The sequence below is a fragment of the Microtus ochrogaster genome, unplaced genomic scaffold (genome assembly GCF_000317375.1).
Source record: "Microtus ochrogaster isolate Prairie Vole_2 unplaced genomic scaffold, MicOch1.0 UNK51, whole genome shotgun sequence".
NCBI classification, from domain to species: domain Eukaryota; kingdom Metazoa; phylum Chordata; class Mammalia; order Rodentia; family Cricetidae; genus Microtus; species Microtus ochrogaster.
The window spans coordinates 1,553,164-1,578,684 of NW_004949149.1; the positions used below are offsets into that span (position 1 = coordinate 1,553,164).

General features: G+C 41.0%; 1 protein-coding gene across 2 annotated transcripts in view; it reads right to left on the reverse strand.

Moving 5' to 3' along the window:
• Positions 1-25,521, reverse strand: part of Il15 (interleukin 15) — an 83,986-nt gene that overhangs the window by 7,036 nt on the left and 51,429 nt on the right. The window contains exons 1-3 of one of the 2 annotated variants that reach the window (XM_013354608.2): positions 6,285-6,369; positions 5,094-5,191; positions 4,059-4,143 (exon numbers count right to left, since the gene is read on the reverse strand). In XM_013354608.2, coding sequence (XP_013210062.1) covers positions 4,059-4,143; positions 5,094-5,191; positions 6,285-6,296 — 195 coding nt within the window. In that variant the 5' untranslated portion in view covers positions 6,297-6,369. Of the gene's footprint in view, positions 1-4,058; positions 4,144-5,093; positions 5,192-6,284; positions 6,370-25,521 lie in introns of those variants that run through there. The other variant, XM_026777270.1, reaches the window with a different exon arrangement.

Sequence of the window (25,521 nt, forward strand, 5' to 3'; positions counted from 1 at the left end):
TTTTTTTGAGACAGGGTTTCTCTGTACAGCTTTGGAGCCTGTCCTGGAACTCTCTCTATAGACCAGGCTGGTCTCGAACCACAAAGATCTGCCTGCCTCTGCCTCCTGAGTGCTGGGATTAAAGGCTTGTGCCGCCACCACCCGGCCCTTCTCTCCTTCCTAAACCCTGTTGCTCAGGCATCTTTGTATTTGTTCTGTAATCTTGTCACAAGGACAAGCAGCTGGAATCCCACAGCAGGAAGCCTCTTTACTGGCCTTCTTTTTTTTTTTTAGCCATAAACATTTATTAAGAAAGAGGGAAAGAAAAAGAGAGAGAGAGAGAAAGAGGGAGAGAGAGAAAGGAGGAGGAGGAGGAGGAGGAGGAGGAGGAGGGAGGCAAAGCCCTGTGTGTACACCGGGAGAGGAAGCAGGAAGAGAGGGCGATGTCGGGCGGCGGTCAGAGGTTAAAAAGGAGTGGGCGTGGCTAGGGCAGGGACCGAAAGAATAACATTCCCACATCTTGCTTTTAATAAAAAGCAAATTAGACACTCCAGTTTGAAGGAATTGGGGCGGCGAATTCTCAAGGCTGCTTCCGGCTGATTGTGGGTGCCGTCTTTGGGGGGGTGCGAGAGAAGGCTGGGTGCTGGGAACATCCTGGCATAGTTGGTCTCTTTGTTTCTGACCGATGTTTGTGTTTCCTCTCTCTTATTATTAGATGTTAATTAATTTGACTGATTTTTTTTTCAAATTAATACCCTTTTGCTTCACTGATTTGCCCACCACTTTCCTGCTCTCAGCTTCATTAATTTCTTCTCTAAGATCAACTCTCTTCGTCCCTCTACTTGTGTTGAATTTATTTTGTGACTCCTCTAACTTGGGGAGATATAACTTGGGTTGCTGCTTTGATCTTAGCACTTTCCCTCATTTCTAGCACATTGGTCTAATTTTTAAGTTTCCTTATCCTTAGCAGCTCACGTCTTAACAGACTGGACTTCATTTTACTCAGTTTTATGCATTTTTTCCTATATTTGAGAATCAGTCTTCAACCCCTATGCTATTTAGAAATATATTATGTAACTTGTAAATTTGGGGAACTTCACCAATGTATTTTTTTCACTTTTTCATCTACATTTTGATTCTATTGTGTTTTAAACATACTTTATGCATGATCAGTTTTGGTGAGTTTCATGGACCTGACTTTGTGGCTGAGAATATATTTATTTAGTCTTTCAGCATTCTATGGGAATTGCTGAAAGTTTGTTCTGATGCCATTGAGTAGAATGTTTTATGCATAAAGTAAATCCTATTAGTTTGTTTTCTCATAGTTTCTATCTTTTGCTTAATAGTTTAGTTAGTTATTTGGCTGGAGACAGTGAAATCCAGAACTGTAATCATAAATTTGTTTTTCCTTTGAGCTGTTAAATTTTTGTATCACGAATTTTGAGACTCTGTTGCTCAGTGCATATATATTAAGAATCAATGTTTCTTCTTCGTGAATTTTCTTTTGTCATTAACGTTGCTCTTGGAATTAGCAGTTATATTTCTCATCATATTGGCTTTACTTGATATTAATTTAAGACTAATAATGGTCTTGATTGTGACTTCCTTCTTCTTGGTATAATTAATGAGTTTTCCTTGTAGCTGGGTATGATAGCTATTATACTGGGAGATTCTTGTCCTACTTAAGTACTCTGTTTGAATATGCAGTCAGTCACCTATTGAGATGTTTTGCCTGTAGTCTGAACTGCTACCGTGAGCTATGATCCTAACAGCATCTTAGTGTTCAGGATCTCTACAGACTTTCCATTGTATTCCTCACTTCTTCAGACCAGGTTCCCTGGCTTCTGTTGGAAAACACTGGCCCATGGGGACAACACATACCCCCAGTACTATCAGTTAGAATGATATTCCTGACTTTCCTGACTAGATTCAGTAGAGCCTGCTCCTAGGATACTGTTGCCTCTAGGCAGTATCCTACAATCTACAATGCCCAGAAATGGTATCTCATTCCAGAGCTAATGTCATGTTGGGTCCCCTTCATGGAATCTGCTTTCCAGATAAGGAGGGAACGTTTCTGATTTATGAGGAATGGAGCGCCTTAGTTACATTGCTTAGGAATTGCATCGACTTTTGAATCCTATAGTAATTCCTTGAAAATGTTGTAAACTTTTCTGAAATTTACTCTTCTTCTAACTCCCTCCATGTCCGCTCCCCTTTCCTATCCACCCAGCTTTGTGTCTTGGTCTTTTCTTTTCTTTCCTTTTTCCTTTCCCCATGAAGTGCTGCCCATATACTGTTGCTAGGAGTGAGACCCTGCACTGGAGCTGGCTGACCCTCCAGGGCCCACCCTTAATGAAAACCTGTTCTCCCACTCTCAGAGACTACTAATTGCTAGTATTTCCTCAGCTTGGAGTGAACTTCATGTCAACCCCTGCCCTTCTGGCTGGGATTTTATTTTGCTTGAGATTATGTGGGTCTTGAGGATGCTATCATAACTGTTAGGATTTTATTTGGCTTGAGATTGTGTGGGTCTTGAGGATGCTATCATAACTGCTATCAGTTCATATGGATAGCTGCTCTGTTGTGTTGAAAAACATTGTTTCCTTATAGTCATTTTCCTGCCTCAGACTCTTACAATTTTTCCAATAATTCTTCTTCAAAGAATCCCACGGGGAAGAGGGTGCATCATATAGATGTTGTGTTTAGGGCTGAGCATTCTGTTGTCTCTCATGCTCTATTCCTTGACCAGTTGTGGATCTCTATGGTAATCACCATTTACCACAAAAGAAGCTTCTCCGATGAGGGTTGGGGAATGCGCTACTCTATGGGTTTAATGATAAGTCATTAGGAATCATTTTCATGCTATACATTTAGCAGAATGATAGTAACAAGTTCTTCACCAGAGTCTAGGGCCTGTCTAGCCACAGGCTCTTAACTATGATAAAGGTGTAAGTTTTCACAATAATTCGAACTTGAAAGAAAAGCCTTTGGGGGTTTTGCAAAGTTCATGTGTTTCTTCACAAGTATTATTATTTCAAATGGTATTATTTCATGGGAGCTTATAGCAAAACATAAGAGACACATACCTTATAGCCATCATATGTTCTTCTGGGGAAAAATGATATCAATTATCTTTCCCGCACTGACTCCTACATACCACAATAGCAACCAGCCATGCAAGATATGGCTGTGGTAAGACTATTTTGGATAACTAACAGATTTTAAGAAACCTCATGCCTGGAACTAAAACCCTGATCAAAAGCCCATGGCTGGTAGGTCATACACCTTAGGGTAGAACCTGCTACTGATATTTTCTTAATGGCCATGCTATCCAATTACCTTCTATATATCTATGGTTGTATTCACAGGCCTGGTATCCTACCAGCCTTGGCCACAGAGACTTCTTTTTGTTTTCAGTGGGAAGCAACCAGTGCTGAGGCATAATTAGTCAAAGTGCTACCAAGAAGAAATCGATTACTCTGCACTAAATGAGATAACTTTATCAACCATACCTTGGCAGCCTGTCCTGCCAAGGCTCAGAGGATGCTGACGGAAAGGAGGCAGAGAAATCTGAAAGCCCGAGGGTGAAGAGGAGGACAGTGAAACACTGTCTTCTCGCTGTGATGTGGCTGCCATGTGCATGAGCTCAGAGGGCGTTTTTCCCTGCACAAGATCTAGTCTGCCAAGATGACCACGGAGATGAGGGTGCGCTCCCCTGGTTCTGCTCCCTTGGGACCTGTTGGTACTTAGTAGCTACTGGGGGAGGAAGAATTATTCTCTTTTGATGGCATTTTCACTCTTATGTTCCTGTGTTCCTGTAGATGGCCACATAGCCATGTACATACGGCAACACTAATTGGACTTAGTAGGTCATCAAAAATCAAGAAAAAAAACATACAACGTAGGGCATGGACACAGTGGAAAGATAGGAGAGGAACTTAAGAGGAGTGAAATGGGGAGTAGAAATTATCATATTTTACTATATTTATGTATGAAATTCTCAGAATAAAAATCACTATACAAATAAGAGATATCAAATATGAACTTTAAACAAAAAGAAAAGAAAAATGAATACTCACTTTAATAAGAGACTCAATATATTCTAGATCACTCAGTACATCCCTCCAGTTGGCCTCTGTTTTAGGGAGACCTACACTGACACAGCTGGAAGAGAGCAGAAAGACAGGCATTTGAGAGAGGATGCTGCTGTCTGACTGAGTATCTAAGCAAGAGCATGGCCAAGCTCATTTATAGTCCCACTAGGGGGAAAAGCCCAGCTTTTTCTCTCTCTGCACTCAACTGCTCAGTGGGTGAATAGAAATATCAAATATACAGTACACTTTTGATACTCTGAGCTAATTCGAGGAGGACTGTCCAACCTTGAGGATTAGAGAAAGGCTAATTAGGTCATTTGTAAGTAACCACACGCAGTTGGTCACAGTGAAACAGGAAGAACATCGGATGTGCGGCATGCTCAATAAATGTTCTTGAAGTACAAGTTCCATGAGAGTTTGGGGGCTAGTAAGTGTAAAACCTTAAACACTGATCTTTTCCATGTGACAATTGTGAGGGGAAATGTCCCTTACAGCTTGGTAACCATGCCTCTTTCACTGTGCTCATACTATTTTGATGCTAGGACTATTTCAGAGTCACTGAAGACTTAATATAAGATGGATGATCACAAATTTATTCTCTTTGGTTAAAACTGAAATTTAATATCCAGAATAAAAGACACATTGATGAAGTGATGGTCAAGTAATTCATAATGCCTCAGGAAACACAGTTATTCTCAGAAGGGTCATGAACAATGTATGTCGGCCAATGAGAGTCTGTTTAAGGGGAACAATTCACATGCATGATATCAGTAAATGGGATATTTATAGCAAGAAGCTTGATTGCTTTGGGGGATAGAATATGGAATACTGCCAAGGTGCAGAAATCCTCGGTTAGTTTAGTTCCCTAAGCATCCCCACAGCCACCGGCATGTCCAGCCCTGAATGGTGAAGACCTCTACACTAGCAAACCGAACACAGTGACTTTCCAACAGGAAGAAATTCAAGGACAAATGAGCATGCTGTTGACATAGTAACAGTTATAATTAAAGAGGAAATTACCCCAAAATGAAGACATGAATGCCAGCCTCAGTTAGGAAATGACTGTTGAGCAGGAAACACAAGTAGCACGAGATGGATGTATTCCTCATATATGGTTTCTGGAAAACATAATTGCAGATGATATGGTGAAATATCTCTAGTACAAACATGTAAGAATGCATTTTGTCGTATTTTAGGTGCAAAATTGTAGTGCTGCCTTTTCACAATCAATAATCTTTAACAGAAACAGTGAAGGTTCAGTGAATCTTCTGCTTTCCTCTAATCTCCAGATTCTCCAGCAGCTATTTCTCCAGCTGAAGGTCAATGATAAAATGACATTCTTAGCAATTGACACACACAGCCTTAGGACCAGTCAGCTCTTCTGTCATCACGGAATTCCTCTCACTGTCTCTCCTTTTAATAGACCACACAGTACATGCAGTCCAGATTAAGAATGTGAACCAATAGCAAGCAACTAATTGTACATTAATTTCATGCAAGTATATGGAAATCAAAACATATTATTATCACATGGAGAAAAACTGGATAGAAATGAAACCAGTAAAGTTATTTGGGCCAGATAGTGCATGCCATCAGTCCCGGAACTAGAGAGAGAGAACATGAAATCCTGTGAGGTCGAACCTGGTCTACATTGTGAATTCCAGGCTACCCAGGGCTTCGGAGTGATGAGACCCTATCTCAAGAAGTGTATCCTTACCCATTGAAACAGCCATGACAGAAAAGCTTTTCCTGGTTAATTAGAAACTTGTTTGTCTGAGACAAACCCAGAATTGATTCTTTGACCTGACTCTTTAGTATTTTCGAAGGTTTTTATAGTTACAGAGAATAATGTCAGCCAATATTTCAGCCACCAGAAGACTGTGTTCTATTTAGTCTCTGCTGAAAAGATGCATAACACCAGACCTTGACCTCAAAGGCATAACTTCTGTGGTAAATAGACACTTAGAGGACAAGAGAGGCTGAGCCAAGTAAAATAATGCATTACCAATGGCATGGAGAGAACGGGCAGACTGTTAGTCTTGTTCAAAAACGCATATTACTTATCTTTAAAATAAAGACAAACCGTGGGAAAACAGATGTCTGTCCAAGCCAGAGACGTTTAGAGAATAACCATACCATTTATTATAAAATCCAGTTGAGATGAGGGTGACCTTTTAAGAAATATGCTATTTTTGTCTGCTTTTTCCTTACCAAAATTTTCATTACTTAATGCCCAGGTAATTGCTTAAGTGGTGAAGAGCTGGCTATGGCGATGGGCTTCCAGCTGCCATCCATGCAGAACGCCTTCTGGAACACAACCAGGGTAAAGGATGACAATCAAAACACACGCGGGCAACTTGGAGACAAAGAGGGAAGGACCTGGTGTTCATGGAGCACCTACTTCCCAAAGGAGATGCTCCTTAACACACACATCACATCAAACAGTCCTGAGAGCATTTGGGAAACCTGATCTGGCCTCATGAATGCCCAAACTAGAGACTGGTTTGTTGAATCCAAAGACCAAAATCCTGTCTTCCTCGCTGTGTCCCAGATCTAACAGACTTCAGGGCCATAGCAATTAGAGTTAGAGACATCCAAATACGTAGACTCAAATAGCCACCAGGTGATGATCTAATTTACAGTAACAGCTACATCTGCAGGCTTCAAATAGGTCTTAGGTCTGCTCTTCAAAATAATTAATTGGAACACCATCTACACATTTCCTAAATAGCAAAATTATGTTTATTTACTAAATCAAAGTACGGGAACATGTGATGGTAAAACATCCTCACTGAACTCCATTTCATTAAAATATTCAAACTCAAAATACATCAAATGTAGACAGTCTTCCTAGACTTAAAATTGATACATATTAATTGAACTTGCCAATAAAAATGTTAATATCTTTGGTTAATATGATATAATTTATCACAATTAATTATCTTGATTTTTATACTTTAAGATACTTCCTAATGTGTAAATATTTGCTGTAAATTATGCACAGATTATTAGCCTTATTTTTACATTGTGTGTATGCCTATGTGTGTCTGTGCATATCTGTGTGTGTGTGTGTGTGTCTGTGTGTCTACATGTATATCTGTGTGTTTCTGTGTATGTGTCTCTGTGAGTGTGCATCTGTGTGTGTCTATGCGTGCACTATGCACATGCCATAGTGCATGTTTGGAAGTCAGGGAACAAATTGTAGGGTTCCCTGTCTCTTTCCACCACTTGGGTTTCTGCGATCAAACTTAGGTCATCAGGCTTGACAGCAAGTAGCGTCACCTACCCAGCCATCTTGTCATCCTGTATAATGATACTGTATCATTCTTAAAAGGAAAAAAAAACTAATATTTATTGGGACATAAAACAAGATACTAGGGGTGTGTGGGCAATGCCGTGTTTCTGTGCAGTCTTAATCCGGTGCTCCACATGGCTCTGGCATTAGCCTTCCCTTCCAACTATAGTTCATATATTAAGCTTGTGTGTGCAAGGACCAGAACCGCTGAGCCTTGTTTACACCTATGGCTGATGTTTGTACTTAAAACCTAAGTCACCTGACCCATATGGAAAGCTTAAGCAGGGAAGACTCCAGAGGCAGCTAGGTCTCCCCAGTCAGCCTCCACCAACCCTTGTCTGTTGAAGGAGCTGCAGGCTGTGTTCCTGCTGCCTGGCTCCCGGCCGCCTGGCTAGCTTATGTTCCAAAATAGCAACACACAAACAGTATTCATATAAACATTGCTTGGCCCATTTCTATTAATGTGTGTAGCACCACGAGATGGTGACTTACCAGGGAGATTCTAGCCTCCGTCCATCTTGGGTCGGAGCTTCATCGCATCTGCCCTGGAGCGGAGAGGTTTGGCGTCTCTGCTCACTTTCTCTTCTTCCCAGCATTCTGTTCTGTTTACTCCACCCACCCATGTTCTAACCTATCAGGCCAAGCAGTTTCTTTATTAATTAACCAATGACCTTCCTCCATCACTTGTCTTTACTAGGTCTTCCCAGTCAGCCTCAATCAACCCTTGTCTTTACTTTCTGACTTATACCTAAGTAGTGCTTGATTAACTTTTCCTCGCATATCCTGCTGTTCTTTATCTGGGAAAGTGTTCTGCCTGTAGTCTTTTTGCTAAGGACCTCAACCTTCCCATTCCCCAGTGACAGGAGCTTATTCTATTCTGTCTGCTTGATCCAGGCATGGTAACCTGCAAGTGACAGACAGCCTGGAACAGAGAGCTCGATTTGAAACTGCACGACAAGTAAGTGGCTATTGGAAGAGCAGACCAGAGAGGAGTGAGAAGCTTGTACATGTTAAGGGCTGTGAAAGAATACACATGGGCTGTTTCTTTCTATATTGCAAGTCTTCATAGTAAAGTGTCATTCTGATCCTAGCTTGAAAATTCTATAAGATGTTGGCTTATTGCTGACATCTGAAATAGTGTGACCTTGGGGAAGTCACCTGAGCGAGGACATGTGCACCCGACCACTGTGTTCACACAGCAGTGAGTCATTTTCCTAACAGCACAATGGAGGGTGATACAGTGGGCATGCTATAACTGCAGTACAAATCAGAGTCATTTTCCACCACGGTCCAGGCAAGAAATAGCTCCTATTAAAGTTTTATACTTTTGGTCCTAATTACATCAATATCCACTACTGCTTGAAAGCAGGAACAGATGATGAATGGGATTGGCTGTAACCCAACTCAGCTTCATTACCAAACTAGGTAGCTGATTCCTCGGACTCACCAAACACCTCTTGATGGACAAATATTTGGCTTGCTGGCAATGCCTGGCTCCTGCTGATCCCTTATTCCGTCCTCATTTAAACACAGCCAGAAGGTCGTGTCTTTGGATGTCTTGGTGCACCTTACACTGGCAATTTAGCAATAACTGTTGTCTAGTTGCCCTTGGGAAGGATTAGTGGGATTCTATAGGAAACCTACCCAGTTCCCATTAGAGTAAGTCCTTATGAAAAAGCCAGCCTGGCTTATGGCTTCACCACATGCCCTATCCTTCTTGTGTGCACTTTTACCATGGTGAAGCTACATACAACCCAAGTGGCACTGTCACCAAGGCCAAGTTAATAAGGCCACTTGGTTTTACACTTTCAGCTCTAGAACAGTGAGTCAAATATACCTCTTTTCTTTAGAGGTGTCCAGCCTTAGGGATTTTGTGATAGAAACAGGAAATAGACTGGCACATGATTCTAAATCTTACAGTACATCATAATATAGCAAAAATAAGTGACAAGTCAAAATTTTTCATGCTTTTAAAATATCACTTCACATAAAAATATATGGGCATATACACAAATATTAATGAAATAAGTTAAGGCTCTTGGGAATGATGAAAACAAGATCAGCTGCTCTGTTAACAAAACTATTTCCAGGATAAACATTACCCATGTAAGACTGAAGTGCCCAGTAGCAAGCATAAGGTTCGGGCCCTCAAGTTGTAAGCACTATCCAATAAAGAACAACTAAAGAAAAATTAACTTTAAATTGATATAAAATAAATATGAAACACTTTAGATAGTTTGTCATTTACAACAGACAGCACAAACAGGAGGCATATGATAAGTGGACTTGTCTAGGTTTATTTTATTTTTTGATATTTAACAGAAATGTTTTCAAAAGCTATTTTCAAAGTGTTCTTGAAAAATTCCAGCTAAACCAATTCTGTGGGCAGACATGCTGGACACCTTCTTTAGAAAACATAACAACAAAACTTAACCAACTGTCCAGAAACAGTCGTTAGGATATCTCACTCCAGAGATACCCTAAAAGCTCTTTATTCAAACCCTCACAATGGAAGAAGAAATTCTGCCAAGGCATTCTGCATGGGAAGAAAGATGGAAATTATGGGAGAGGGCTAAAAATTATAATATATAACCTAAAAGGAGTTCCAGAAAGAAACAGAAAGAATGGAAAAGATGAAGAAACCAAAAAAACCACAATAGGAAACTTCAAGGAAGTGAAAAAAATAAAAATAAATAGACACAAGCATTCACACTGAAAGAAGATAAAAGGAGTAAATAAACAATAAGCAATTTAAAGGATATACATGTTCACAGCCAGTTGTTTAAAGGCAAGCAGCACAGAGACCTGATGATGCTGTACAAGACCAAGAAATTCAGCTTCAACATCAGCATCCTACCTTAACCAGTGCTCATTGGGGAGAAGGCAAGCAAAGCACTCTCTTGTCAGACCTTAGAAGACATAAGAACTGGGGCTGGGGAGATGGTGCAGAGGTTAAGGGTACTTAGATTGTGCTGTGGGACAATAGTCTGTATCCTGTCAATTATATTTTAAATAAACGCTGATTGGCCAGTAGCCAGGCAGGAAGTATAGGTGGGGCAACCAGGCAGAAAGTGGAGGAGGGACAATGAGAACAGGAGAATTCTGGTAAAAGGACGCATTCTGCAGTGGTGACCCAGCACAGAAGAAGTAAGATGTGACTGCCTCACTGAATAAGGTACCGAGCCACGTGGCAAACATAGACAAGAATAATGGGCTAATATAAGTTATAAAAGTTAATAAGAAGTCTGAGCTAATGGGACAATCAGTTTATAAATAATGTAGACCTCTGTGTGATTTTTGGGGGGATTTAATGATTGTGGGAACCGGGCAGGACAGAAACCTCTGACAACAAGATTGTCAGCATACTTATGCAGAATTCTGGTAATTATATACACTCATAAAACCATCACAGCCACTATAACAGACAACATATTATAAAGACAAAAAACATTCCTCATGTGCTCCATCCTCAGCTCTAATGTGAGGCCCTACTGACTTATCCATGAACACTTATTACAACAACAACAGGAAGCAAAGGTCATGGGTGGTTGCCATGGGAGACAAAGTGTGAAGAAAGGAAGGGATAAGTGTATTCCAAGGTTACCATTTTTATTTAGGGTATTTTAAGCTGATCAATTGAAAGAATCAAGAGAAAACTTAACTGTTCGGGGCTGGGGGTGGGGGGGAGCCAATTTCACCCAGAAGTAAGTCTAGTGAACAATGAAAATGGGCTAAATAGATTTTTATCCCTGCATATCTGAGACATCTCATGCCATCAGCTGTATTCATAAACCAAAGGAGAAAAGCCATTTATTTGGCTTTGTAGGTAAAGAAAATACTTATCAGTTAACATAAATTCTTAAAAATGGAAGTCAAAATATGCTCTAAAGACGGCAACTAGGACACAAAAGAACAGGTTCCAGCGGACATGAATAGGTCTTGGCAGCTTAAGGAATTGGGGGAGTGAAAACATAGTACAATGGCCTAAAACCATGAGTTCCAAAAAGACAAGCCAGGGAGACACTGCAAGAGAAAGGCCAGAGAGCACAGAAAAGAACCATAGCGCAGGGACTCCAGCAAACACTGGACAGCGAGCCATTACCACATTCCTGGGCACGCCGAGCCCCTGCTCTCCTGAACGCAGGCAGCATTTTGTACTTTGGTCTGGACGTTTCTGAAACAGGGTCGCATATTCTAAATGACCTACACCGTCATTCCCAGAAAAGCTATTATTAACGAGATTTGTTTGTGCTTTTTACAAAATGGATGGCATTTCTGGTCTCAGGAGCACATTTTTGCACACGCAGTACAATGGGCCTGACTTCAGGACCGGCGGTGGGGGAGAAGGGAAAATAACTAAAACACACTCTGAAGCTGAGAGGGTCCTTGAGCACTCTTCTGCTTTAGGAGACAGGATCAAACATTTGGTGAGCATCCATGCTCTTCCCTCTCTTGCCCTCAAAGTGCACTGGAGGAAAGTGGGCCCTGAAAAGTGTGTGTCTTCTTGGGGAAGCAGGAAGAGGAATCTTTAGGGGTTTATCAACTTGAGATTAGCACCCCTTAGACCCAGAAATTGGGATAAAGTGTTTTTTATTCCTGGGGAAAACAGCCACACAGCTACGTTCATGAATTGAGGAAAGGGGCACTCTTACCACAAGACGATCTGATTCTAATATAATAATGAAGCATTAAATATAAATTTGCTTGGGTAAGACACATTTAAAACTCCCTTTTAGCAAAAGTTAGGGCAGAGGGTTGAAGAAAGTAGATGTAGAATTACTCCTGGGCCAAAGTCCATGTGCCAAAAGGACATTTACAATCAGTCCTTGATGGGGGGAGAGTCTTCTGTTTTAATTTCATTGGTTAAATAAAGAGACTGCCTTGGCCCTTTAATAGGACACAAAATTAGGTAGGCAGAGTAAACAGAACAGAATGCTGGGAGAAAGAAGCTGAGTCAAGGAGTCGCCATGATTCTCCCATTCCAGACAGCTGCAGGTTAAGATCTTCCCTGGTAAGCCACCTTGTGGGCTACACAGATTATTAGAAATGGGTTAGGTCAATATGTAAGAGCTAGCCAATAAGAAGCTGGAACTAATGTGCCAAGCAGTGTTTAAAAGAATACAATTTGTGTGTTGTTATTTCAGGGCATAAGCTAGCCAGGCGGCCGGGGTGCTGGGGACGCAGCCCCGCCACTCCTATTACAACAAGTCCTGAGAATGACTTAGAAACAATCTATCCGTGAACAAGGAAAAGAAAAGAGTATGCATATGTACTTCAGACAAAGGCATAGTCGCCACAGCATCCTGGAGGGCATACAGTCACTGTGTACTTCAGATGGAGGCAGATTCGCCAAGGCACTCTGGTACTTAGGTTGCAGCCCCCACACAGGGGGTGCACACAGAGGTGTGTAGGTTGCCCACAGTGATGCCCAAACTTTGCCTAAAAGTTATCCTGAGTTAGTGACAAGCATACCATCAACATTTCCTTCCATCTGCCCAACTCCCAATGACAGCCTGACCCCACCTCATGTCTTGGAGGATCTAGACTGGCTGGTAACCCTAAGGATGTAAATACATGGCATCCTAAGCTCCTCCTATCCCACACCTTCCTACCATGGACCACAGTGGGACAGCTCAGCAGGCAAGGCAGAAGAGTCTAAGGGAGCAGGGCTGCCGGAAAGTCTTATCTCCACCATACCATCTGAGCCTCCAGCAGGGAGGAAGTCATATGTGTGCCCTTCCTAATAATAGCTACTTCCTAAAACCATCAGCCGCTAGGAGAAATACCGATATACCTTTCTGAAGAAATGTATCTTATTCATACAGTAAAAGTAGAAAAATCGTTAGCACATGTAGTATGAAAACTGAGTGTTTGTATTTAAAAATGATAGAGGGGGTTGGAGAGATGGCTCAGCCATTAAAAGTACTGATTGCTCTCATAGAGGACCCAAGTTTGGTTCCCAACACCTATGTTGGGCAACTTGCAGTCATTTCTCTCCAGCTCCAAGGGACCTGATGCCTTCTTCTGCCCACTAGCACCTGCACACCCGTGTACATACCCATGCAGACATGTATTACAATGTTGTCTAAAAGTAATAATAACTCTTTAAATTGCTAAGAAAGAGCTGGGTGGTAGTGGCACATGCCTTTAATCCAAGCACTCGGGAGGCAGAGGCAGACAGATCTCTGTGAGTTTGAGGCCAGCCTGGTCTACAGAGTGAGTTTCAGGACAGGCTCCAAAACTACACAGAGAAACCCTGTCTCAAAAAACCAAAACCAATCAATCAGTAAATAAAATTTTAAAATGGAAGGAAGGAAATATCATAAAGCTTAATCAGGAAGATAAATGTAATATAGTTCTGTGTTAATTGGTATTTTTAAGCTTTTAATACTTGGCATATGTGATTATTTTTCCCTTTCTAAAGAAATGTATGAAGGTGTTTGAATTTCACTCTTAACTTGGGATTCCCTTTCTTGGAGAGCCTGTGTAGTTTGAGTTTGGTTGTCAACTTGTTTAGCCTGCAGTCAATTAAGAGAAATGCCTATGCAAGGGTATGGAATATTCTTTCCTTTAAGGAGTAGTGGAGAGGGTAGACCTTGCCCCAAAGTAGGTGATGTTGCCTTATGTCTGTTTTCCTTCTTTCTCTGCTGGTGAACACACCTACCCTGCTGCTGCTACGCTGCCATGCTACAGTGACACTGGACTTTCAGTCTTCCAACATGGACTTAAAAGGAACCCTTCGTGCCTTCGTCCTGAGATTGTCACTGCTGGGCATGCAGACTGAGCAATCATCTCTGCAGAGTGTGGAGTCCACTGAACTCCCTAGCTCTAATTGTCTGAACTAAGCTGATATCTCTGCAATAGTGAGCCATTCCATTGGTTCCTTTCTGTAGAAAAACTGGATGAATGCTAACACTGCAGAAACATGAACTCAATCCCCTGGGCTAATACTTAGGCATGTTTCCATGCAGCCACACAAAGACCTGTCTCCCAACTCTCTGCCTGATCTGGTCTGTTGCCCTGTTTCTTTTCAGGGGAAAAATAATGACATAATCACTACCATGGTGGGTTCAAATTTATTGTGAAGAAGATAATACATTGCAAATATATACACATATATATTAACTATGTATACACATGAAATAAAATTTAAGGATGAGGGTGGGAGAAGCACCTGGATCATGGTTACAAGAGTAATGCATAATATCAAATACATGCTTCCCAAAATAGAGGAAGCTTTGTAACCAAGGAGCCATGGAGGTAGATATTAAAAGTGGATAGACTTTGAATAAGAAAGGGGGTTGGTGCATGAAACCAGGGTGTCAATAGATCCTTCGATGAAGAAGCACTGAAGAACACTGAGAGAAGTCAAGAGATACATGCGTGGACAGGAAGCCTGACGCCATGCTGTCTGTGACTGTCACAACCACACTGAGGAATCTAACTGAACTTTCTAAACAAGTGTTTCCTTAGACAATGATGTTGAGCAAGAGTTTCATTTGATAGGAATTCAATGGGGCATTTTAAAAATTCAGCCACTATAAAAACTCAGTCCAGGAGTTTACTTCTCAGATAAACTGTGGCTCAAATGCAATAAACAGTCCTTCTGCTTGAATGAGTTGTCTTCCAACTCCTTGCTGTCCATGAGAGGCTGTCAGTGCTAAAAGTAGGAGAACTGTGTTGATTGCATATGGCGGTCACATGGTAATGGCTAACTCCGTAAGTGCAGGGCCAGTCACTACCAACCAAGACGCTCACAGAGGCACGACAGAAGCTCTTATCTGGATGGCTTTGGGTTGCTGCTTCCATATCTGAATTTTCAGATATCTGCTGCGTCATGTTTTCCTGCATCTTGACCTCCACACTGAAGTTAGATATTAACCTCTCCACAACCCCATTCTCAGTACTTCTGACTCGTGTCACCTTTAGAAATCTCAGTAAAGGTAAAAGCAGAAAAGATTTTCCTGAAAATGTCTTTTAAACCATTTCTTCCACCTAAAGCTCGCTTCTCTCTTAGCATTACCTTCTCATGTTTATCCAACTGCTATGCAGAGAACCAAACAAGAACGTCCTGGAATGGGATCCTCTCCTTCCCCTTCTTGCTTCTGATTTCAAAACCCCTTACTCTTGGTGCCAAGCTGTACTAATAATCAAGTTTCTTGTACAAAATGATAGCGTAATTGCTCAATTTTTTACATATCTCTAAATTACCCATAATGCTGAGCTGAATGCAGTGTTGGTGCTGTGGAAATGAATATATTAGAGTGTTCAAGAAATAATGACAAGGAGAAAATTCTGCCCATGGTCAGATGTTCTCCCAAAGCCTATTTGATCTGCGGCTGTTGGATCCTGGTGTTGAGCCTAGGAAAGGGTCAACTTTCGGGGAAGAGGGAAGCGAGCCAGGAGTTGTTAAAGTACTTTAATGACTTGTTCCAGCTTCCTGCAGTGATGAGCAGCCAAGAGGATAGGCTATCTGCAGTCTGTTCTATCAACAGTTTATTACACCATGCTGTCTCCGCCTCTGAACATCTCAGAACTTTCAGAGACCTGGCTCTCCACTCGGTATGGGCTACTGTGCCAAAGGAAAGAGTCACATTGTTTACTTTTCAGAGCCTATATATGAAACTGCACATCTTGCATTACTGACCCACTGATTCATAAAAAGCACTTTGGAAAAATATACTCTAGCCAGAAATTTGTGATTAAAGTTGCTTTGATTAAAAGTTTGATGGAGAAAATATATAATTCTTGATATGTTTGTATATGAAGAAAGAACTCAACTATCAATATTTCCCAGTTACATTATCTAATAAAATTTGAAAAAATCATTATTAAAGATTTCCTAGATCTTAAATTTTCTCTTAAAAACATACTGTAATTTAAAAAAAACCTTACTTTAGTTTTAATTATGCATGGTATACATGAGCACAGTCGCTGGAGATGCCAGAAGGTGACAACAGATCCCCCCAAAACTTAAGTTACAGGTGATTGTGAGGCACCTGACCTGAGTATTGGAAAACAAACTTGGGTAATCTTCAAGAGCAGCAAGCATTGGTGGCTGCTGAACCATCTCTCCAGAACCACCACCCCCAAATACCATAACTTCAGAAATACATACGAAGGCAGCAAATCTATGTATGGCTTTATTAGCAACTTGTATGTGATGATAATAGTTAAGCTTATTTTTGCTGGTATATGAACAAATGGTTAGGAAAAATACATCTCAGCAAAATGGTTCTGAAAGAGGAAAGTACACATAAGATCAAAGTTGCACATTAGTAATCTCTTCCATACAGAAGAATAATAGTTCAGGTGTTCTTATGCTGACTATATAGAATTAGAAATATTGTCTACTAGACTCATTCCTCGGCTGCTATTACTTCAATAAATTTGTATATTAAATTGTAGTCTGAAGACAATATGCTACCAGTATCCACAAAATAGATCATTAAGTATCTGGAAATTATAATGGCCTACAGAGAAAATTCCCCACAGGAACAGCCCTTAGTCAAGGCAACAACTGACTTGGCTAGGGCACACAGAGAAATACTGTGCACATCTAGCTGAAAAAGAGTCTTCTTGCACCTAGGAAACCAGTCAAGGGATTCTCTGGGGAGAGGGTTTCCTCTGATTCCAGTAGAAGCAGAAGACACATAACTTACAGAGCAGGGACAGGTGCACTAAGAATCTGGCTGCCTCCCTCTGGCTCCCTCGGCCACTCAGGTCTGGGGAGAATGGAATCTTACCAAGCCAATGACGTGAGCAGGAAAGAATGTTTGTGTCCTGATCACAGCGGTACGGCTCGTGGCATAACTCACAAATAATCACTAGCTGTTCTTTTATTTTTCTCCTTATATTAAGAAGAAATGCAAAGAAATAACTTCGTTGTTAAGTTTTTTTTTTTTTTTTGAACACCAAGTGTCCTGGATAGTTTTATGTCAACTTGTCACAAGTTAGAGTCAGCAGAGAGGAGGGAACCGCAACTGATAAAATGGGAGATCGGCAAACCCTTAGGCATTTTCTTAATAAGTGATTGATGGGAGAGAGCCCTGCCCACCGTGGATAGGGCTGCCCCTGGACTGATGGTCCTGAGATCTGTGAGAAAGCAGGCTGAGCAAGCTATGAACAGCATTCCTCCATGGCCCTGTATCAGCTCCAGCCTCTAGTTCCTGCCTGGCTTTGAACTTTTGCCTTGATTTTCCTCAATGAACTGTGATTCAGGACATGTGAGACAAATAAACCCTTTCCTCTCTGAGTTGCTTTTGGTCATCATGCCACAGCCCAGAAATAGTGACTATAACTGAAACACCAAGAAACCCATTTCCAGACTAAGTGAAAGATTATTGAGACTTTATTACCCTTTAAAGAATTCCTGATCCTTTCTGTGGATGGTAATCGCACATGCCAACTCCTAAGAAAAGTTGAAAGGTATAGAAGTTTTTGTGACTCGTCTCACAAAAGAATTCAAAGCAACAATACATAAGTGTTTGATTAAGGGAGGGATGGAGGGAGAGGAAGGGTAGAAGGAAAGGATGGAGGGAGGAGGGAAGAAAGGAGTGAAGGATAGAGGAAGGCAGGGAGGGAGGAAGGAAACCATGCTGTAATGGAATAGAGGCATTCTGTCTTACATCATTCAGTTAATATCAAAGAGAAACACTACATGACACATCCTGAACTACAGGACACATCAGATGTGAACGGGCTCCACCAAATATCACAAATGTCAGCAGGTAAGAGTAGTAATAATGGCAGGTTGTGTCTTGTTGCCTGGCTAGCTTAATCACACAGAAATTGTATTAATTAAAACACTGCCTGGCCCATTAGCTCTAGCCTCTTATTGGTTAACTCTCACATCTTGATGTAACCCATTTCTAATAATCTGTGTAACACCCCGAGATCGTGGCTTACTGGGAAAGATTCTAACCTACATCTGTCTTGGGCCAGAGCTTCATGGCATCTGCCACAGTGCCTTCTTCCTCCCAGAATTCCATTCTTTCTACTCTGCCTACCTAAATGCTGCCCTATCAAAAGGCCAAGGCAGTTTCTTTTTTCAACCAATGAAAGCAACACATAAAGAGAAGAACCTCCTACACCATTTGCGGCTCGCTCCTCCTACAGGTAAGAACACAAATCCATGACCATAAGAAGTAAAGAGAGGACCTGCGAGATGCATCAGTGGGTAAGGGCATTTGCAGTCAAGTCTGACTTCAGTCCTCTGCACCCATATGCTGAAAGGAAAGAAAAAAGTTGAAACAAGAGTTTGTAACAAGGCAGAACTGAAACAAAAGGACAGTTGCTGCAATGGGGTAATCTCTGAGCTGTTTGATGACATTGAGGACTGTCTCGTAAGAAACATGTCCAGCAGCTATGCCTGGGGTAGGAAAGGGAAAACTGCTAAATGACATTTGGTCCTTGTTGTTTCAAATGTCCAAAAAAGAGATACCTTAAAGGCTTGGTCTCCTCCCACAGGGAGGCGAGTTTGGTGGACTCTGCAGTCCTTCTCTACAGGAGACTGGTGGGCAAGTTGTTCTGAAGGAGAAGAGCCATGCTTAGGTGAAGAAAATGTCAAACATGCAAGACAGACACAGCCCTGAGTAAAAGGGAAGCTCGGTGCTGAGTGTTAACAGCAAGCAGGTTGGCAACACATAAAGATGCCTTCCGATCAAATTTTATAGAAGTTTACTTTATAACCAAGACATAAATCCCTCTCCAGGAAGCAGCTTTACAGCAATGCTTTCCATCAGTGTCTGACAGGAGCCACCACCTGACGAGTCTTAGATATTTGAGCAAAAGAAATGGAAGCAGTGGCGTGACATTTATCCCCAGAAGGACGCACACAGACTGAGGAGAGCAAACTTTCTGCACATGGTATTGGTGGCACATTCCTCCCCATGTGTCACACACATAGTTTTACTTTCCCTTCCAGCTACAAGAAAACATCACACTAGCAAGCTAGACGATTAGCACACTAGCTTCCAAAGCACGCGGCCTCGGTCGTCTCCCTGACAGAAGCTTACAACTTTATGGAGCCGTGCACTGACAGCATGGCAATAGAGACGGAAGACAAAACAAAATGAAAACAGATGAACAGCTGCTTCCCCTGCACTATGGCAGCATTGCAGATTCCTAGCAGAAGAGGTGCTAGCAGGGTGAAGGTTCCTCTTGTTCTTTTTATGCCAAATGGCAATGCAAATAGATTCATTCTGTGTTGGTTGTTATTGTCCTAATTTTATTACCAGGAAAAATGTTTCCCTATGTGCATGTTACCCCTAATATCTTCCCTTCCAGGGAGAGAAGTTATGGCTTAGTCCCCGTTTGCAATTTTACTGTTCATTTAATTCCCTTTAACACTTTCAAATGTCATACGGAGGCTTTGACTTGTCAGAACTGAACCATCCATTTCGGGCAGAGCCCATCAAAATGACAGCATCAATGCTTCTCATAACATAGTACAGAGAAAAAGGCAAAGCCAACGCTTCAGAAGACAATATGTGTCCACACTCATTGTACTCCGCAGTTTCATGTTTGGCTTTCTTTTCGTACTTCAGTAACCTATCTTGAATAGCAGAAATATTATGTCTCCTTTAAAATGTAATCAAGTAAAAGTTAAAAGAGATGTAGCATCCAAGATAAATGTACTTCTGGCCCAAAAGAATAAAGAGCCGTGTATTGGAGAATACAGAGATCTTTTAGGAAAAGCCTATCAGCCCTGGAGCTCCTTCACAAATCCCACCCGGTCTCCACCAGGCTTTGCTTGAACGTGCACCTAAGCACACACACCTGGGATTTTCCTAGCTTTACGAGATCCAGGAAAAGATTCTTCAATAGTCAAGTTCAGATTGTTTTCGACAACTGGAGTATACTGGGATATTGACTCAAGCACATTATAAATTATTCTCGTGTCATTTGGAGAAATTTTGGATTTATAAGTGTAACGTTGCAGCTCAGCGCTGTGCAGTGACTTCTCCCTAAAGAATAAGCAAGTAAACGTGGTTTAAGTTGTTAAACCCATAATCCACACTATTCAAAACACACTAGAGGTTATTAGAATCTGTGAGCTGACTCTGGGAATTTAGCTCTGGCCTGGTGAATGCCAGGAGGAAAGGTAACAACTTGTTTTGTCAGCATGAAGACAGGCTGTGGGAAAAGAAAACAATGTTTATATCTTACTGCCCAGGAAACACATGCCATGGTTACTCTACTTAAGATCAGTGGGACAACCCTCCTATCTGTTTCTCCTGTCATGGCAGCATTAGGTCATTTTTGTTCATGTGACTTTTTGTGATCATTAGTTAATTATCTCTGTGTATTTTATTATTACAGATATGATTTTCCTTTTATATTTTTCTTTATCTTTCTTTCTACTTTTTTGTGTATGTGTCTGTAGACTGTGTCTCACTCTGTAACCAGAGTGTACAAGTATGTGCGAGACAAGGTCTCATCCTGTAGTCAGGCTGGCCTCGTGTGTGTGTGTGTGTGTGTGTGTGTGTGAGAGAGAGAGAGAGAGAGAGAGAGAGAGAGAGAGAGAGAGAGAGAGAGAGTCAGTCTCATTCTGTAACCAGGCTGCCCTATAACTCACTAAGAAGCTGCATGGCAACCCACCTGCCTCAGAAACCCACGTCCTGGGATTACAGGCAAGAGCCACCATGCCTGGCTGACATTTTCTCAGTTGATTTTGCATCTTCTGCAGTTCCCTTGATGCCTTATTATGAGACTTACAGCCACTTAACTCAATTAACTGAGAAAAAACGCAAGGAGGTAGAAAAACTGTCATTTCCATGGGTGTTTGGCCATGACACTGCGTGACCACATTTCTTCAGTGTGTTCACGAGATGGAGGGGAGAAGGCAGGATGAAGGCAAATGACAAGCGAGGGCAGATTACCCTAACAAACACAAGCTAACAAACAAATCAAAAAATATGTAGAGCATAACGAAACATCATTTATGTGATGCTTGACCATCTGGACCTGCTGTTTTATGGGATGAGGAAGTGGGAAGCTTGCGCTGGAGCCTTCTGAGGTGGGACGTTTTACAGCAGTATTTGGGGCCCACACAGACTGGCTGTACAATTATATGGCTGCTTTCCATAAGGCCCATCAATAAAAATCAAGCCCTACAGTGAACGTGGCATAAGGACAAAGCCCTGGAGTCCAGCCTACTGCAGGCTTTACCATTAATTCTGCCAATTCTTCGTGGCTCACAGATTTGTGCTCCCCCCAGAAAGTGGGAGAATGACGGGAGGCAGACGTATGGTGCAATATCATCCCAGAGCATGTGGTGGGTCACATGACTATGCCACGTCCTACTGAACAGCTTACTGGAGATATTGCTGGATAGGGACAAAATTACATTAGCCACAGAGAATAAAAAGAAAGAAAGATAAAAGAAGAAAGAAAAGAAAAAGAAGGCAGATGTCTTCCAGTTGCTGCTGAAAGAGGGAAGCAGAGAGACAGAAATGTTTAGAAAAATCAGACAAAATTTTGTACGTTATATAATATTAAAACTATGAGATGGAGGCGTGTCATGAAATACAATACCAGAGATTCCGGGTTGGTAAGCAGCTTTTGCTGGTAGCCCGTGAGGAAACAGGACCTCATTCCTAACTTATAAGACAGAATTCCACCATAAAGAGCCAGGCAATGGACTGCTTTGAGTGTGGCCGGATAAGAGCTTACCCAGCAAATGCCCGGCTTTCTACTACCTCAAGATGTAGGGATAAGTCCCGCCCCTTAGGGGGCGTGTTCGCCTCAGGCTAATGTTTGCATATATATTTGGCGAGCGTGCTCCCAGCCGCTGCTTCTGCTTTCCTGGTCTCCGCGGGAACAGTGATTCTGTAAGTCTATTGAAGATATATATATATATACGTATATATATGTATACATATACACATATATATACGTATATATATATATATATTTACAATCTGTCTGCATTCGTTTACGCCGTTACATCAAGAGACTATGGAGAGAATGTTCAGATGAACTTGGCCCCCATGGAACTAAGAGAATGTCCAGATGAACTTGACACCCGTGCAACTGAATGTGCAGACGAAGTTGTCACCCATGTATCTGTGATGTTATTTAAAACAACTGTGATGCTATTTTAAGCCTGTATCTTCACGATTTCTTACACAGCAATAATAATTTATATAGCAATATGTTTCACTACAAGTGTTTAGAATATATATATAATAACTATTATAGTTATTTAGTTTTAGTATAAATATACAATATATAACACATATAATAAGTATATATACATATATTTATTATTATTTGAGAGATTGAATGATTTGATAAGAACTAATGAGATTATATATGTTATGCATCTAGAACATTTTTTGGGTAATAGTTTTCTTATTTATAAGTTATATTCTCTTTTATTTTGATATTATTTTATAATTTCATCATTTATCCTTTCGCTGTTCTTCCACAACCCTACTGTATACTTCTACTGGCTCTCTTTCAAATTCGTGGCCTATTTTTTCATTCATTGCCTTTGCATGGATACATAAATATTCCTAAATATAGCATACTTGATCTGTATAATATTGTTTATTTATGAATGTTTTCAGGGTTGATGCTGTGGGAACTCCTTCGGCCAATAGCCTTTAAGATACCAGCCTATTTTGGGTGTGGTCTCATGTACTATCAAAGCAGACAAAAAGCATGTGTGGGCCATTTGGCTGCTGGATTTGGTTCCAGTTCCCAGCGTATGCAGAGGACTGCGGATTCCTACTATTTCTGTCAGCTTATCCCCTAATAAATAAACCTTAGTTATACTCCATTATGGTCTATTTTGGCACACTTCTGTACACCAATAAATTTGCAGACCACGCCATTGCCAGACCCTGACCTGACCCCATCTGCGGCTTCTCCCACCCCACACAGCTGAACTACCCACCTGCAGCTAAACTGCCTCTCTGGTGCACAGCTGCATATGGTTTGGCTGGGGCACTGGGGGAGCACCTCATTGACTTGGCCATTTCCTGCCGCAGCCCACACCATGGCTTGGTCCCCCCCTACTGCTGCCAGCTGCTGTCTGCTGCAACTCCTCTGTGACTTCTCTGGCTTCTGCTAGTCTTGCTCTGATCAGGTTAAACTTTGACTCTGAGAGCAGAGGCTCCAACCCTGCACCTGGAACACAAGTTTGTGTTCCTAGTTTCGATCCGTGAAAGCCTGGCCCAAGCTCTGGCCAGTAACCTCAGGGCTTGCCACTGCCTGCAAGCTCTGGGTTTCTTGTCCTGTCCAACTCAAACCTTCTCCATGTGTGGGTCTGCTGCTTTTAAGTATTTAAATAAATTTGTTAGTAATTCTAAGTCTCGGGTGCTATTTCTGAATTGCCTTACTGCCATAACTGTGACACCTGTTGGCCAATAAAGATTATTACATATACAACAATTCTCTGAAAATTTTAAGAGGTAAGTTAATTTGATTAATAAATAAATAAATTTGAATATTGTAAACCACCCCCCAAATAATTGCAGACAATATTACCATCCAGGAATTTAACAACCTTTTTGTTTCTACTATGATGGAATTCTGTAAGAGCTATATGACTTACTTTGTACATATATTTTTGTGGCCATGGTGGCTATTAGCTTTGTTCTTCATATCCTTAAAGAAATGGCTTTATATCCTTTATATCCTTAAAGAAATGACTCGATAACAGAGTCAAGAAAGAGAAACTTTTAGAAAGTATACAATATTTAGTAGAAAGGATTCATACTATTGAAAATGATACTCTTAACAGGCAAAAATCACACGGCAATGGATTTTGAAACCTTACAAAAGGGTACTGAGAGATTATCTGAAAGGATTCATACTGTTGAAATTGACAACCAAAATCTGTTAAAGGGGTATGATAAGCTATAAGATAGAACATCCCTTCAGGAAAGCAGTCTACACGCCATTTGAATAATATTTGAGGATGAGAAGATATCATTAAAGGAAAATTTTAAACGTTTGAATTACATGTGGAATATGAGAACCAGAAATTAATTAATTTGATAAAATTCTTGAAAATATTCACTGGTCAAGAGATTCAGGCTTTTCAAAAGGCAGTGATAGAAAGATTTGAATTGGTTGAGGAACTTGTCAGAACTTATAAGCAAAAAGGGGAGGTACAGGCAAAGGATTTTATATCACCAGTACCTCTCAGAGTCAGAGATCCAAGAGTTTTAGATACTTATACCTCTGAAAAACCAGCAAATACTCAATACCCAAATAGATATACAGAATGTAAATGGAAACCTATAGGTATAAAAGATCTAAAAGAAATTAAACAAGTAGTAGTATCTTATGGCATACATTCACCATTTGTTAGTGAGATGGTAAAGATGTGGGCTTCAGCAGTAGAGTTACTCCACATGATTGGCTTAGTCTTAGCACTGCTAGAAGATAGACTGCAGTTACAGCGGAAGTGCTATTGGAGAGAAGAAGCTAAAGCCTGGAACATCAAGGTAGAATCAAAGGATTTGAGGCTTCCCAAGATCAAATTTATTGTGAGGGCCATTATGCTGATCCACAGAGTCAAGCTATTTACAATGAACAAATACATCTTGTTCCTATGCTATACAGCAACCTTGAATGCCTGGGATAGTATTCAAAGACAGGAAGAAGAATTGAATCATACACGAAGGTTACACAAGGCCCAAAAGAACCCTTTAGTCACTTTTTACAAAGATTAACTAAAGCTGTACAAATAGGGGTAGCAGATTCAGAAAATAGATGAGTACTTATGAAATCTCTGGCTTTTAAAAATGCAAACATGGAATGCAAAAATGTAGTTGGGCCCTTAAAGATCAAATCACCACCAATAGATGAGTAGATTCTGCACAAAGCCAGTGTTGAGTCATTTAACTATAATCCTGAGGCTAACGTAGGAGAAGCAATTTCCAAAGGTATGTATGAAGAGACATCAAAATACCAAATGTTTTAATAGTGGTAGAGTAGGTCATCTTAGAAAGGATTGTAGACAAGACATTCATAGCATATGTTTCTTGTTTGATATTGTTCATGCTGGTTGTAATTCTAATTTTCATATGTTCTTGCCTCTTCTTTTCCCTGGGCAATACTTGATGTTTGTTCTTATTGTATATTGTTTGGTACTAGGCTTAGAACTCTTTTGTTTAGACAAAAGGAGGAGGTGTT